Genomic DNA, 17,564 nt, shown 5'->3' with positions numbered 1-17,564 from the left:
TACCATACGCATTCTTAACAACACTGCCAAACTGCGCAGCAGCTTTGAGTGTCCTATGGACACAGATCCCAAGATCTTGCTGATCCTCCACACTGCCAAGAGTCTTGTCATTAATATTATGTTTTGTCTTCAAATTTGACCTACTGAAATGAACCACTTCACTCTTACCTGGGTTAAACTCTATCTGCTTCTTCTCCGCCCTGTTCTGCATCCTATCGATGTCTCATTGTAACCTCTGACAACCCTCCAGACTATCCACAACACCCCCAACTTTTGTATCATCAGCAAACTTACTAACCCATTCTTCTACTTCCTCATCCAGGTCATTTATAAAAATCGCAAAGTGGAGGGGTCCCAGAATCAATCACTGCGGAACTCCACTGGTCATTGACCTCCATGCAGAATATGAACAATCCACAACCATCCTTTGCCTTCTGTGGGCAAACCAATTCTGGATCCACAAAGCAAGGTCTCCTTGGATCCCGTGCCTCATTACTTTCTGAATGAGTCTCGCAGGGAGAAACAAACGCCTTACTGAAATTCATATACACTACATCCACTGCTGTATCTTAATCAATCTGTTTTGTTTCATCCTCAAAGAATTCAATCAGGTTCATAAGGCATGACTTGCCCTTGATGAAGCTATGTTGACTATCCCTAATCAGATTATGTCTCTCCAAATGCACATAAATCCTGCCCCTCTTCTCCAACAACTTGCCCACCACTGAAGTAAGACTCAATGGTCTGTAATTTCCTGGGTTACCTCTACTTCCTTTCTTGAACAAGGGAACAACGTTTGCAACCCTCCAATACCGTCCTTATTGATGATGCAAAGATCATCGCCAGAGGCTCAGTAATCTCCTCTCTCGCTTCCCACAGTAGCCTGGGGTATGTCTTGTCTGGTCCCGGTGACTTATTTAACTTAATACCTTTCAAAAGCTGCAGCACATCCTCTTTCTTAATGTCTATACACTCAAGTATTTCAGTCCACTGTAAGTCATCCCCATACTTGCCAAGATCCTTTTCACTGGGGAATACTGAAGCAAAGTTAATGCTCATTAATGCAAATATCTAATCAGCCAATCATGTGGCAGGAACTGAATGCATAAAAGCATGCATACACGTCAAGAGGTTCAGTTGCTGTTGAGATCAAATTTCAGAATGGAGAAGAAATATGATTGGACCATGGAATAAGTGTTGGTGTTTAAGTGTCTCAGAAACTGCTGATCACCCAGCATTTTCAGACACAACAGTCTTTAGTTTACAGAGTGTGCAGAAGAGCCTCTCTGAAAGTCCAACATGTCGAAGACTGAAGTACTGCAGCAGCAGAAGACCACACACATATATTGCCAGTTTATTAGGTACAGGAGGTACTGAAAGTAACCACTGAGTGCAGATCCAAAACTAGCTTCGTGATATGATCAGGACTGCTTTTTAAGCCTTGCAGCTGGTTATATACATGAACAATATGGATGTGAACATAGGTGGTGTGAATAGTAAGTTTGCAGTTGACAGTGAGGAAAGCAGCCTTTGGCTACAAGTGATATTCATTAGCTAGGTAAAGTGGGTGGAGAAATAGTTGGTGGAATTTAATTCTGAAAAAAATTCTGAGGCAATACATTTTAGAAAGTTTAATAAAACGAAGATATACAATAAAGGGAATGAACTTAGCAAATATACTGAGTGAGTTATAAAGGGACCTTGGTGACCTTGCCCAAGAATACGGAGTGGCAGAACAGATAGATAAGGTAGTTGAGAAGGCAGAAATACTTCTCTGCATGGTAGTGTATTGGTTAGCACAACTGCTCTACAGTGCCAGTGATTACTGATTGGGGTTTGATTCCTGTCTCTATCTGTAAGGAGTTTGAACATTCTCCCCATGACCATGTAGGTTTCCTTCCACACTCCAAAGATGTACAATTAGGGTTGGGGTTAGGGTGAGTAAGTTGTAGGTATGCTATGGAGGAGTAGGTGGGCAGAGGGAGTGCTGTGGCTCCATACGTAAAAAGTGAAATCAAATCCTTAGAGATGACATAGAATTGGAAGATGTAGAATCCTTGTGGCTAGAGTTAAGAACCCTGCAAGTGTAAAATGACCCTGATAGATGTACAGGCCTTCAAACAGTAGCCAAAATGTGGGGCACAAATTACTGTGGGAGATAGAAAAGGGCATGCCAAAAGGGCAATGTTATGATAGTCATGGGAGATTTCAATATGTAGGTGGAGTGGGAATATCACGCAGGGGAGAGGGGAAGAATTTGTAGAATGCCTACAGGATGGCTTTATAGAGGAGCTAATGGTTGAGCCCACTAGGAGAACAGCTGTTCTGGATTTGGTGTTATGTAATGAACTGGATTTTGTTAGGGAACCCTGAAGAAGCAGTTATCATAATATGACAGAATTCACCCAGTAATTTGAAAGGGAGGAAGTTAAAGTCAGATGTATCAGTCTTACAATGGAGTACAGGGAATTACAGAGGCATGAGAGAGGAGCTGGCAGGAAGGGAAGGGAACACTAGCAGGGATGACAGCAGAGCAGCAGTGACTGTAGTTTCTGGGAGCAATTTGTAAGGCACAGGATAGTTACATTCCATGAAGAACTGTGGCAGAGAAGGAATGCAAAGCCAACCTAAAAGCAAACATGAGAGCATTTTTTTTTAAAAAGGGAAAATCATACTCGACAAATCTGTTGGAATTCTTTGATAAAATTACAAGCAGGATGGACAAAGGAGAATTGGTGGATGTTGTGCACTTGGATTTTCAGGCCTTTGACAAGGAGAGCCTATGGTATTCTAATAAAGATACCAGCATGGATAGAGCATTGGCTGATTGGTAGGAGGCAAACAGCAGAAATAAGGGAGCCTTTCCTCACTAGCTGCCAGTGACTAGTGGTGTTCCGCAGGGGTCATTGTTGGTACTGCTTCTTTTTAGATTATACATCAATGATTTGGATGATGGAATTGATGGCTTTATGGTTAAGTTTACGGATGAAGATAGGACGAGGGGCAGATATTGTTGGGGAAGCAGGGAGGCTGCAAAAGCACTTGGACAGATTGGGAGAATTGTTGAAGAAGTGGCAAATGGAATACACTACCCAGAAGTGTATGGTCATGCACTTTAGTAAAAGGAATAAAAGCATAGTCTATTTTCTAAACGGGGAGAAAATTCAAAAATCCAAGGTGCAGAAGGATTTGGGAGTTCTTGTGTAGGATTCCCTGAAGGTTAATTTGCAGGTTGTATTAGTGGTGAGGAAGGCAAATGCAATGTTAGCATTCATTTCACATGGGCGAGAATATGAAAACAAGGATGTAATGTTGAGGCTTTATTAAGACAGGGGTGAGGCCTCACTTGGAGTGTGGTAAGCAGTTTTGTGCCCCTTATGTAAGAGTAGATCTGCTGGCATTGGAGAGAGTTCAGAGGAGGTTCACAAGAATGGTTCTGGAATGAAAGCATTATTCTATCAGGAGCGATCGATGGCTCTGGAATTTAGAATGAAAGGGATCTAATCGAATGATGAAAGGCCCAGGTAGAGTGAATGTGGAGAGGATGTTTCCTATGGTGAGGGAGTCTAAGAGCAGAGGGCGTAACCTCAGAACAGAGAGACATCAATTTAGAATGGAGATGAGGAGGAATTTCTTCCACCAGAGAATGATGAATCTGTGGAATTCATTGCCACAAATGACTGTGAAGGCCAGGTCATTCAGTGTATTTAAGGCAGAGGTTGATAAGTTTTTGATTAGTCATGGTGTGGAAGGTTATGCAGAGAAGGTAGAAGATTAAGGGGCTGAAAAGGAAATGGATCAGCAGAGCAGACTTGATGGGCCAAATGGCTTAATTCTGCTCCTGTTTTATGCATACAATCCTCACTGATTTGATACAAACAACACATTTCATTGCATGTTTCAAAGTACAAAGTGTATATGTGACAAATAAAGTTAATCTTTAATTTAATCAGAGAAGGGGAATAAAATACTAAACCACAGAGGTTATGGTAAAACTATATAAAACATTAGTTTGGCCACAAGAATAAAAGAGACTGAAGATACTGAAACCAAGAAAAAGCTATAGGAGCTCATGGATCAAGCAGCATCTGTGGAGGTAAAAGGTGCATACTGACATTTTGGGTCAAGACCCTGCATCAGTACTGACAGTACTGAAGAGGAAAGAAATACCTCCAGTATTTGGGTGCATAACCTTGCTGGTGATGGGTGTAACAGGTGCGGAGCTAATGATGGACAGATGGAGCTAAGTGGAGGAGAGGGAACAGGACAGTTGAACAAAGGAAGTAGTAAACTAGGTGGACTGGAGAACATAAAGTATGTGGGTTAACAGAAAAAGGAAAATTCAATGTTCAGAACATTGGGTTGAAAGCTTCTATTTTTCATTTGGACTATCCAGAGCAATAAAGAAAGCAAACCACAGACCAGTTAATGTACACAAGTGGGAATGAGAACTAAAATAACATCCAACCAGTAACTCGAGATGCCCATTGCAGACAGAACACAGGTGCTCCACAAGATTGCCTTGTGTACCTTTAATGTAGACAACCAGATTGGAGGAGAAGTGAACCTCTGCTCAACTGGATGAGCTATTTAGTACCCAAATGGTGCAACACTTATAATGGTTGCAAGGGAAAACGCTAGACACAGGGAAGGATGAGTGGACCGGGATTATTTAACTCTTTGTGATATGCACATTTGGAAAGAAATTGGGGAAGGACTGCAATTGGGAGAGGAAGGATGTAATATGTTGGCCATTATTTCAATGGGTTAAGTACAAAGGTAAGTCTTGTTAAGATTGTACGGGTGCTTTGGTGAGACTTCATTTGAAGCACGTAATTTTGGCCTCCATACCTAAAAAGGCAAGTGTGTTTCATCTGGGAGTCTGTATGGTGTGGATGTACTAGATTGGAAGCCAGAATGATCAAATTGCTACAAGAAGAGAGATTTAGAAATGAGAGGTGATCACATAAAGACAAAGATGATTCTGAGGAAACCTGACATGCGTTCAGGTTAATTCCTCCAACACAGGATCTGGAAGTGTGAGCAAACAGGCTTAGGCTAAGTGGTCACCTTTCTAACAGCAGTATGTAAAGAAACTTCTTTATGAAAAAGACTTAATTTTTGGAATACTCTACTTCAGAAAGCTGTGGATGGTTAGTCACGGAGGACATTCAATCAGTAGATTCTCTGAAACTGAAAGAATCAATAAAAAAATAAGAATTGGGTGGTCGAGTAGATTGGACCTTGTATGATACTGCAGTCTTGAGCAGCCACATGTCAACTCAATAATGTTTTGTTTTAACTGCCCTATTTAATTACAATCTCTCTCAGATATATTTAAATTTCCTTCACCAGTCAGCTGATTGCAGAAACTGCCAGGCTATTAATCTTACAGAATATTCTGAACAGCATCTTCAGCTTAAAATGTTAACTCTGTTTCTCTCCCTGTAGATGTGGCCTGATCTTCTGAGTAGTTCCATGTGTTCTAATTTTATTTTAGATTTAACTGATTCCTTTTGTCCACTCACTAAATTGAAGTCTACTCTAATTGAAAAAATGAATTCAATCATGCTGATATGAATTACGTACCAAGCAAAAGGGTGTGTTTACTTTTACAGATTAAAGTTAAGGAAATAAATATTTAGTAAATCCAGTGAGCACACTGCTTGCAGGATAGATTATAATTAGTGCTAAATACAATACTAAGCTTCATATTGATTCCTACCAGCAAAATCTAAAGTTAATTATTTTCCTGGTGAGTGATTGAACTGGGCAGAATGACTTGAGATATAAATCACTAACAAAATATTGTCTCTTAAACTTCTAATCAGTTTTATAAATTAGTTTAGTTTTCAATGAATAAAAGCAACCACATTTTTGGAATAGAACTCATATGATTCCACATCCACAAAGTATCCAAATAATAACTAATTATTAAAAAAAAACAATTTGCTTCAGATGGCAGTCTCCAGTTTTTACAGTTAGCAACTTCAGTTTGAGAATTGGCATTCAAAGCAAATTTTTGAAATATTTACTGTATTGTCAAAGACACAATTAACTACAATGAACCCCTGTGTTGTTTATTCATCTTAATAATGTGTTTTTGGGCAGTCATTACTCTTTTCTAGTGCATCATTTTGAGATTATTGCACAGAAGATTTGACCTTAAGTCTTTGATAAAATACATGTTATTTGTTCCTACTAGAGTATTTTCAGAACCTACCAATACTAGAGATGTTTTAACCACAGCAGAGTAATTTTTGTAGTATTGTGCCTACACCATACCATTTTGGCTTCTCACTCACTGAAGTGAATAATTAAGCTTTATTGCATGTACATCACTTCAGAAGTCAGTTTGTAACTTGTCTCTTTAATAAGAAAGTCTGATTCAGTAGTCACCTGAGATTCCTACTAAAAAAAAAAACTATATATTACAAAAAGATTTCAAAAGCACAGGAAAAGTTACTTAATCTTTTTCAAGTGTTGTTTATGAGACGAATTGCACTGTTCATTGTATTTTCATTTCTTCTCAGTTTTCTTAAGAGTCCTGGATAATTCTGAAAATATATTGTTCTAATGACGACTAGATGATAAACTCTTAGCTTTTGACAATTTCTTTATTGATGGACGTTGTTCAACAAGCTGTGGAGTATCACGATCCATAGGATGCTGATCAGGATCTTGTGCTGAGGTAGAAGCAGTTGCCTTCAAAGTCTTCTTTATATTTGCCACCTATAAAACAAAAAAATTGTAATTTTCAAAGTATTCCTGCGGATGAGCATGAAACTATTGAGTAGGAAAGCATTTAAACCATTTTGGGTTTATGGAAAAACATAGACTTTGTGTAACTTGTGGTGGAGGAGAAGATGGCGACGCGACAGCAGCGCGCGCGGCCTCTCTGGTGAATGATATCTGTAATCTGTCAAGTAGGGTACCGTGCACAATTCTGATTTGAGAAGATGGATGTGAGAGTACAGAGGAACATCTGGAGAAACTTTTGAAATGCCCACTTAGCTGCCGCTGCTACTGTGTGGTAACCGGAATCTCCGGAGCAGAAGGCCCCGAATCCTCGGCTTTGTTTGTTTCAGCAGCCGGGGCTAGGTCGAGGGCGCTCGGGAGGCTGTATCGGAGGGGCTGGTCGGAGGCTCAAAGTTTTCAGATGGATGGACTCAGTGTTGGCTGTTTTCAAGGCACCAGCAAGTTGACGGTGCCTGGAAGTTTATGGCAGGGAGTTCCTCCCTTTTGCCGCCTGCTATCGGGGACTCAGGAGTCAATCGACTCAGGGACTTTGAGACTTTTTTTTTTTACCGTGCCCATGGTTTGTTCTTCATCAAATTATGGTATTGTTTTACACTGCTGTAACTATATTTTATAATTATGTGGTTCTGTCAGTGTTAGTCTTTGGTTTATCCTGTTTTTCTGTGATATCACTCTGGAGAAACATTATATTATTTCTTAATGCATGTATGCATTTCTAAATGACAATAAAAGAGGACTGAGTATTCTCATAATCTAACTTCATCCTACTATTATTATAAATAGACTGCATATTATACTTATTAGATAAGCATAAACAAAATTAGAGATACATATGCTGGTGGTAGTGTGGACAGTGAAGGTTATCCAAGGATCTGCTGGGAAAGGAGTGAGGAATGGCAAATTGGATTTAACCAGGACACGTTCAACGGGTTGCATTTTGGTAAGATAAATCAAGACAGGAATTTCACTGTAACAGGCAGAGCCCCAGACGGTGTTGTAGAACAGAGAACAAAGGGTACAAATATATAGTTCTCTTAAATTGGTGACACAAGTGGACAAAGTAGTGAAGATGATGTTGGATACACTTGTCCACATCAGATAGGGCAGTGAGTGCAAGAGCTAGGGCACTAGTGAGACCACACTTGGAATATTATGTGCTGTTCTGGTCACCATACCATAGGAAGGATGTAATAAGCTGGAAAGAGTCAAGAAAAGATTTGGAAAGATGCTGCATGGACTGGAAGGTTATGAAGAGAGACTGGATAGGTTGGGCCTTTTATTCCATGGAATACAGGAGATTGAGGGATGTGGTATATAAAACCAAGAGGGGCATAGATAAAATGAGTTGTCTCAGCACTTTTCCCAAATAAAGGAGATTAAATCAATAACCTGCATAGATTTAAGGCAAGAGAGTAAAGAGGAAACTGTGGGTCAACAGAGGGTGATGGTCATGTTGGCCGAGGAAGTGGGTGAGGCAAATACATTTACATTTGGAAATACTTATGGTGAGAAAAGATGTAGAGGTATATGGGTCTCTTAGTTGGCATGGAAGAATTAGCCAAGAGGTTGTTACCATGCTTTATTATGTGTGATCATCATGCAAGTTTGAAAAGAAAATAGAAGGGTGTTGATGTATTAGACTTGGATATCAGAATAAATAGGTTGCTTTGAGAAGAGATTTAGACTGGTGTATGGAAAAATAAGTGAATCACAGTAGATTCTGAGAGGACTGACATGGGAAAGATTTAAAAGGTATCCAGGGGATATGTGAAACCACCTGCCAGACAAAGTGGTAGAGATGGGTACAATTACAACATTTAAATGATATTTAGAAAGGCAGGAAAGGTTTAGGGGTACAGCAGCCAAATGCAGGCAAATCAGACTAGCTCAGTTAGGCAGTTTAATTGGCATCGGCAAGTTGGGTCAAAGGGCTTATTTCCAAGCTGTGATAGAATGATAAAATTATGGATATTTGTGGCTGGGCTTTGAGTGGATAGAAATTAAATCCCTCCAAACCAAAGTCTGAAAGACAATTGAGTTACAGATGTCCATTTGATAGTTAAAAGGTAATTGAACTTGCTGGCAGTTAGCTCAGTCCATTAACACCAAAATTAGTACACTCCTTGCCCCAGAGCAATTGAATGTACTTCCCATTGGTTCAGGATGTATTTGTCTAATTTATCTAATCCAATTTGTTATCCAGAATCCCACTTAAATAAAATTTATTTATCTACAAAAATACAGCAAAGTGTAATAGGATAACTAAAATAATTACAAATTATTTGATTAAAAACGTTTGATACAGTTGTATAATGAGTTTTTATCTGTTAAACAGTTTGCTATCAAATTCTTATTAAGAATCTGTCTTTAAATAGATCACATTAAATGAATTGCACATGATCTGCAAATATAGGATTAATACATTAGAGTCTTAATTATTTTCAAAACTCACCTCTGTTTCTACCTGCTGCTGAGTTTTTCTGTGGCCCTCTTTGTACTGATTTACACGAAGGACTTGCTGTTCAATCCCTAATAGAACTGCTTGACAACAATCGCACCTATGAAGAAATAAAAAAATTGTTGGCAGTTCGATTTTTTTCACACAACCATCACACATATGCTTTTCAAAATAACTAGAAGTACAGATAATTAACAAATTTCCAAACTACTGTATTAATCTGGAAAATTAAATGAAATTCCAGTACCACAAATTACATTTCAAAACAAAGTTATCAATTAACATTGTGCTAATAACACGTAATAGGTAAACTGACACACTGAAGCATTATTACTTAACATTAAGTAAACTGACAATCCTCACTTGTAATGTTATGAAAAGCAATTATATTTCGGTTTGTTGTTAGGATCTCTCCATTCATATTGAGCACGCAGATGCTGTTTTCAATCTTGGTGCAATGGATTTGAAAACCTTGCAAAATATACATCAAATGTACACTTCATGGTACTTTTTTGAAGATTTGAGTTTTAACTTGAATGCAAAACACAATACTGTCCTCAGTAACTTTCTTTATTAAACATGACTAGATAAAGAATTGAGAAGGGAAGTACATTTATCCAAAAATAATTTGACTTTTGGGAAGGAGAATGAAAGAAAGTTGGAGACTCTGGATCAAGCGTACACTTCACTTTGCACAAGAACATAATACTCCATGGCCTAAGCTTCATGTGTCCATCTCTAGATCAGCAGGCATGGGAAATAAACTTCATGACTGCAAGGATGTTTCATTAAGGTACTAACATATCCTAAGGGGTTTTCCAATTGTTCCACAACATTTTCTTATATAATAATAATTACAAAATATTATTCATTTTTCAGAAAAATACTTACCATTCATGAAGAGTTTTAACAATGTTGCTGATGTCTTGCTTTTGGAGATCTCTGCCGATGCAAAAGTCAACCTCTAGTAGCTGATTGCGCTGATCAAGTTTGCCTTGTATTATATCTGTATAAATTGCTTCAATAATTAAATCCTCCAGTTCTCTGAGATTTTTTATATCAAGGTCTTTCAGAAGCATGGAATAAGGAATGCACTGCAAAGTTTTGAAGTAATTGTGAGCACCTCCATGAAAATTAGTGTGTTATTTTAATATATACAACTAAATACAACATATAATAAATGCAAAGGGTATTTCTATCCACCACTTCTAAAATCATCTTATCAAGACTGAAAACAATACTAGCTTTTGTCTTTCTGTTTCAATGAACTGTCACAACTTATCTAAAATATGTATTTATTATTGCTCTCAAAATGCGAAGTCATAGATGAATGAACTTTAGTGGAACAGCAGTCTCAAGTTAGTGAATAAGCTGTTCTCATATATTATCAGGTGAACAGCTCCAGTGAATAAACTTATTCAATTATTGAAAGGAAAACACTTAAAAGTTCTCAAACAATTTATTGAAATAACAATTCCCATTTTTTTTTTGCCTTATTTGAGATCTTTAAAGCTTTTTTAAAAATCTTAACAACAGTGACAATGCAACACTATGACAAATACGAATGACAAATGTAGAAATTAAATGAGAAATTCAGAATTGCTGGAAGGAAAATAAGTTGCGACAAAAAGCGATTATTATATTCCCATTTAAATACAAAAATCTATTTCATATACCCTCCAGAAGATTGGGATTTTCATTTGTTTGGTTCCTAGCATGAGACAGACAGGTCTCCCACAAGAGACTGAGGGCTTATAATTCTCCAGTCTAGAGGAATGAAAGGTGGTCTCATTAAAATGTATTAACATGCTCTTTACCCTGATTATAAAGCATCTAGAAACAAAGGAAGTTATCTTAAACTAAGCAGTCAGATTGAGTTGAGAAGCTATTTCTTCAGTAAGAAGTGTGTAAATGCAAATTTTCTAACCTAGAGGCATGTACATTCTTATTTTTTTTGAACATATTCAAGACACCTCATTTTCTTCTGGTTATTTTGGGAATGAAAGGAAAGGTCCAGAATAGGAAAGTAGAGCTGTTTCTGAATAACAGTAACTTACTGAATGTTGGAATAGATTTGACTGTCTATGGACTATTCTATCCATTATTTCAAATATAAGCAACTTCAAAACACTTAGGATTTAAAAAAAATCCAAACCGTCAAGCATTAGTGTTGTTACACACATAAAGGATATTACAATTTTTTTCTAGCCCAAGATAAAGTTATTAAGAGGTTATTAATTTGTGAACATTCAGTGTCTGGTATTACCCGATCAACATATATTAGATGATAAGTATCTTTTATTCCTTCTCAATAATGTATCTGATCCCAACTTGAAAAAAGTATCACGCAATAATTTTACACTCCTCCCTTCAAAAATCATGTTAATTAGTTAAAACTGCCTTGAATTGTCACCCATTAGTATTATGAACTGGGTTTAAAAATCAACCAACACAATTTCATGTAATATTTAAAAGGCAGGAATCAAGTAAGATTTTCAGTCACATCAATTTCAATTGTGTTCAAAGCTAAACCCAAGAGGTGAAATGGCTAGCTTGCACTCTGCATAATCTTTCTCTGGATATTCAATACAATAAATAAGAAACAAAAATAAGGGCTACTACGATCCAACTGTGTCAGTATAAGAAACCTTAACAAGGAATAATAAGAAAATCTTCAAGAAATCATTTATTTACCAGCTAACCAGTCGAATGATAATTTTATAAAGGTCACACAACATATCCAACCACATTTGTTCTGGGGAACAGATGAGATGGAGAGGAAACTAATTTTTAAGTTTCTCATAAGTATGAAAGAGCAACTATTGTCTCTTAGGCCCATCAGATACGACTATAAAAACAGCCAAAATCTCCAAATCAGAAGCAAGCAAATATTAGAAGTGGGTTTCCATGCAGTTTGTATTCACTTATTGTAGCTCGAAAAGATGAGTATAATTGCTAGCCAAGTTAAATATAAAAAAATATATAAACCATATACACACATTCAGTTGGGCTCTTAACAAAACCATGCTAGCTACAAAACTAAACCAAATTAAAACATTAAAAAAAAATCACAACATGACAATGCATCCTGGACACCTAGCATGTATGTGCAAACAAAATCTTAAGTACCTTCATTCTTGCAGCCAAGCTTACTATGGTGAGATGTTTCAGCTTGTTCTTCTGAGCTAATGTTAATTCAGGCAGATTCCCCTTATTTGCTAAACAACAGAAAATATATAATTCTGGATAGAACCTTTAGAATTAATTAAAGCAAGAATACATAGCTCAAATCTGATTAAGTGTATAACCATTTACCAAAGTAGCACATGCCTTGATCAGGATTTTGTTAAATTTCCCCAAGTCTGCAATATTCAAATTAATTTACACAAATACACTCATTTTATTATAAAACTCAAAGATTCCTATTAAATGTTCTACTATCCTCAGTCAACTTTCAACAGTCAATTAATTCCTCCAAATATGGTAATTAATATTAAAATGACTAAAAATATAACTGACAAGCAAAGATGCTTATGTTAAACATAAACCTACAACTTGCAGAATTAGAATGAGCATGAAGAGGGCAATTTCATAGTTTGTTCAGACATGCCTTTAAACACAACTAACTACACATCTGATCTGGATTTATTTGAATTGTAATGGGAAGTCAAGTATACCCACAAAATTCTTAACCATGAGTGAAATCAGAAATGTTTTCTCACAAGTAAAATTAACCCAATAATACACAAAGGATTTAAGTTAAGCATCTGACATACCGTAATTGAAATAGGCAACTGGAAAGCGTTCAAGCCACAGGTAATGTTAGAACTGAGATTAAGTTATTGGAATAGCATTCCAGGTGCATGGTCCATAATCCAAATTTTACTATTCCACTACAAAGTATATTTTGGAATAAAATAGTGGAATGACCATAAAACTAATGGATTGTTGTAAACATTTATTTAGTTCATTAATATCTCTTAAGGAAGGGAACTCGTCATCCATACTCATCCTAGTCAAAATGGGGGATTTAATACTTCTGCATCTCTAAATCACCTAGGGCTACCAGTACAATAGTAATAATGGTTCAGCAAGAAATGTAGGCCTTGTCACAGATGCCTACATCTGATGGAAGATTAAATCTCTAAATTTTTAATGGCTGGAATTATCAGTTATGAATATTTTGACTACTTTGGCCACATTCATTAGATTCCCGTGAAGAAGATACTAATTTCAATAAATACATAGTATGATTAATTTTTAAAAATCTTGCAAGAAAAATAAATTTGCCTGGATAACAGATTATAAAAAGAACACAATGCTCCAACTTTAATAATACAAGAAAAAAAGTACGGCACAACAAGGTTAAAAGCACAAGAAACAAGAAAAGAATGTGGACCGAATAGGAACAAAACAAGGATACAAAAAAGATGTTACACAATAAAAGAAAGAGGGGAAAGGTGGTGGGGTACCATAGGTAATTAAGGAAGATAGCAGTGAATAGTAACATAGGAACATCTGAGGCATGCAGTTAGGGAACTACAATTATCATAGGTGATTTTAACTTGCATGTTGATTGGACTTATCAAACTGGAAGAGGAATCTGTGGAATGCACCAGAGACTGTTTTTCAGAGCAATGTTGCAGAACCTACCTGGGAGTAAGCTATTTTAGTTTGAGTGATGTAATGACAAAGAATTAGTAAAAGCTCCTGTAGTTAGTGATCTTCTAGAGAGTGGTTACAGCATGGTAGAATTCCAAATGTAGTTTGAGGATAAACACTCAGGTACACAGCTTAAATAAGTCTAATTATTAAAGTCTGAAGTTATGTAGAGTGTCCTAAAGAACAGACTAAAAGAAAGGTCAATGGATGAGCCACCTAAATATCAGCCATTGTCTTTTCAAAAAGCTTGGCGGTAACCAACCCAATTAGAATCAGGCACTCAATGAGAAATCTCAATAAACCATCTGCTTCTAACAAGGGTGGGGAGGGGAGGAAGTCAAAGAAAATGTTAAATTTAAAGCTGAAGCATAGTTTAAAACTGCCAATATCAAAATAAACATTAAGAGCATCTATAGATATATAAAAAATACCATAGCTAAGTTAAGTGTAGGACGCCTAGAAGAAGAGATTGGGGAATTAATAATGGCAAACAAGGAAATGGCAGATAATTCAAAACAATATAAGTGGAGTACACTGCAAATAACCCAAAGATAATGATAAGCTATTTTCAGATAGCTTGAATCTTTAACAATTGCTATCACTAACAGGGACAAGATATTGGAAAATGTAATAGGAATAAAGGAGGTCAAGGAACCAGGACCCAATTCTTGCAGAGGTAGTAGAATCATTGTTGAGGTTTCAGAGTCTCAGAAAGATTCCATAGTTTGGAAAACAGGAAATGTGATTTCCTTGGTCAAAATACAATAAGCAGGAATTATAGGCCAATTGGCTTAACATCTGGAGTCTTCTGATCAAGGAAAGAATAGCCTGAATAACATTCAGAGATATTTAATGCAATTAAACCAGTCAACATGGTTTTCTGAAAGGAAAATCATTTTTGATGAAGTTCCTTATGTTCTTCAAGGATATGGTAAGTAGAGATCACAGAGGGAAACTTTTGGGTGTAATTTATTTGGATTTCCAGAAGGTATTTGATAAGGTGCCACATAAAAGGTTGGTACACACAAGGCAAGAGCTCAGAGTAAATGTAAATATGTTAAGATGGTTCAGTGACTGTTACACAAAAGGAGTCAGAGGAAATAGATCTTTTGCAGGCCAGAAGGATATTATGAGGGGACTGACCCAAAGGTCAGTTCCTGGACCTCAACTATTTACTATCTATATTAATGAACTGGAGAAGACAAGATGTCGGAATCCAAATTTGCTGAAGACGAAAAAAATAGGAAGACAGTATATAGTTGGATTCTGACTCTACAAATGGATATGGCTCAGATCAGTGACTGAGCAAAAGCTTGACAAATGGGGTTTAATATAACAAACTCTGAGGTCATGCACTTCATTAGAAGTAATCAAAAGACAAACTATTACTTATATGGAGAAAAACTGAAAATCATCAGAGAAAAGAAAGCTCTAGGTTCTCCTGTGCATGAAACATCAATAGCTAGTAGTAATAGCAAGCATTGCCACTAGTAAGGTGGCAAGTGCTTTATTGAGGTTAACCGCAAAGAATTTGGAGAATAGAAATAGAGAAATACTGTTAAAATTGTACAGGACATTGCTGAGGTTATGACTGGAGTACTGTGTACAGTTTTGGTCCCCTTATTTGAGAAAGAATAGACAAACACTTTGAAGGCAGCCCAGCGGAGATTCACCAGGCTGATTTCTGGGGTGTAAGGGTTGTCCATTCATGAACAGCTAAAAAGAACATAGATCTGCATTCCCTGGACTAATAGATTAAATGTTGAGATGCTTCCACGAGTTTGGGTGGGGGGGGGGGTGTATGAGCAATATGAGAGCAAACAGCTACAAGTTGAGAAGACAGACATGTAAAATTGAGGGAAGTAGAGAATTCTTTTCTTGCAGACAGTGGTGAATATCTGGAATTCTCTAACCAAGAGGGCTTTGAAGGATCGATCACTAGAAGAGTTGAGTATCATAAAGGAGATTATTTTCAAATCTCTCCCTTCTTATATCTTTGTGGCTCAATGGGCTTGTTCCTGTGATGTACTGTTCTATGTTCTATCTTGTACCTGAGCACTCTAGTTTTGGACTCCCCAACCCTGAGATAAGACTATTGTGTCAAAGTGGTCAAGCTTTTGGCTGCACTCATATCACTGATATTTACGGTCAATAGCTGAAGTACCATACAATGAGAAGCACTACTTGTCTTATCTGCTGATCTTTCATTGCAGCTCACTCCCCCCAATCCTAAACCAATTTCCAACTTCCGCTAATTCTAAACCAATTTCCAACTTCCCCCAATTCTAAACCAATTTCCAACTTAAGCTGTAAAGGTGTTTCTATTACTACGTACTTACTTCAGTTAATAAAATCTAGTGCAGAGAGTTATCAAATGCTTTCTCGAAATCCACAGCTAACATTCATAGAAGATTTGTTTACCACCATCATGTTAATGAACTCCTGACAACTCAGTCAGAATATTTACTTTTTGGAAATCCATGCACATGGTTTTTGACCCGTCACTTTCTGTGTAATTAGATTGCACTAACATCTTCATAACTGATACTGGACAGAAAGCCTTATATAACAATTACATTTCTTTCAGTTTAAAAGTTATAATAAGTAAATGGTGATGGTAAACAAATATAATAACTGATGGAAATTTTTTCTCCCCAACATTTGGACACAGACCACTGAACTGGAGTTAATAATTTAATCCATTATTCAGTGCACTTCCTGGGTTAAAAAAAAGTTAAGCCAGATATTCTATAGCACCAATGGGTGTGGTAAAAAAGCAGGAAAATCAGGGTGGAAGTGATCAAAGGAAGGAAAAAAAATACAGCAGCTACAAGCTGGAAAGGGACAGGTAATCAAAGCAGGAGCTTAATGGATTGAACCAAGCCAATTTCTCTTCGTGAGTTGCCTGATATTAATGCAAGCTGTACAGTGATGTAGCAGTAGCCACACCATGTTATAGCTTCTGTGTTCCAGGTTTGAAATTGACCATCAGTTTTCTCCATGGAACTTACATGTTAATTCTGTTTTTACTGTGCTCCAGTTTCCTTCTATTTCCCAAAGATGTGTTGGCTGGTAGGTTAATTGGCTGTAGTTAATTACCCCGTCTGTAGATGGGTGCTAGAAGAATCATGAATGAGTTGATGGGTACATGAAGCAGAATAGATTACAGAGAAGTAAATGGAAGAAATAGGATTCCTCAAAATCTGGCTGATTTGATGCGCCAATTAGTTTCTGATGTCAGAAAGAAATATGAAATATGAGAAAGTATCAATATTGGGAGGCCTCAGAATAAGATTCTGCATGAGGAATGGGAAGAACTCAAAGAAAACTAAAGAAAAGCTTACGGCTGGTTCTGATGGAAGTTTAGCAAACCGAAACAAGTATTTTATTTTCCCTCTCTTCTTGCTCTATATGATGCTTTCTTAACACTTCATACCAGACAGGTAAGAGAAGATTAGACAGCTGTAAACATGACTGGAAAAATGAAGATGAGGACTCCATTTTCAGCTCTACTCTGGCTCTAACAGAAGTTCGTGACATTTTCTCTAAATTAACCCATCACAAAAATAAAGGATAAATTGGTAGACACAATTTTACAACCAGTAAACTCAGAAATATACTGGGAGAACTTTAAATGGCAGGGAAATAACAGGAGTGAAAAACCACTAAAATATTAAACTCTTAA

General features: G+C 37.0%; 1 protein-coding gene across 4 annotated transcripts in view; it reads right to left on the bottom strand.

Moving 5' to 3' along the window:
- Positions 1-1,616: 1,616 nt before the first annotated feature.
- The window catches only part of cops7a (COP9 constitutive photomorphogenic homolog subunit 7A), a 41,415-nt gene continuing 25,467 nt past the window's right edge, over positions 1,617-17,564 (bottom strand). For all 4 annotated transcript variants that reach the window (XM_072255274.1, XM_072255275.1, XM_072255276.1 and 1 more), the window contains 4 exons: positions 12,347-12,435; positions 10,109-10,311; positions 9,212-9,317; positions 1,617-6,732 (listed from right to left, as the gene is read on the bottom strand). In XM_072255274.1, the coding sequence (XP_072111375.1) occupies positions 6,574-6,732; positions 9,212-9,317; positions 10,109-10,311; positions 12,347-12,435 (557 nt within the window). In that variant the 3' untranslated portion in view covers positions 1,617-6,573. The remainder of the gene's footprint in view (positions 6,733-9,211; positions 9,318-10,108; positions 10,312-12,346; positions 12,436-17,564) is intronic.

The sequence above is a fragment of the Mobula birostris genome, chromosome 4, assembly GCF_030028105.1.
Source record: "Mobula birostris isolate sMobBir1 chromosome 4, sMobBir1.hap1, whole genome shotgun sequence".
Classification (NCBI taxonomy): Eukaryota; Metazoa; Chordata; class Chondrichthyes; order Myliobatiformes; family Myliobatidae; genus Mobula; species Mobula birostris.
Note: the sequence above shows the minus strand (reverse complement) of the source record. Positions and strands in the feature narration are given on the sequence as shown.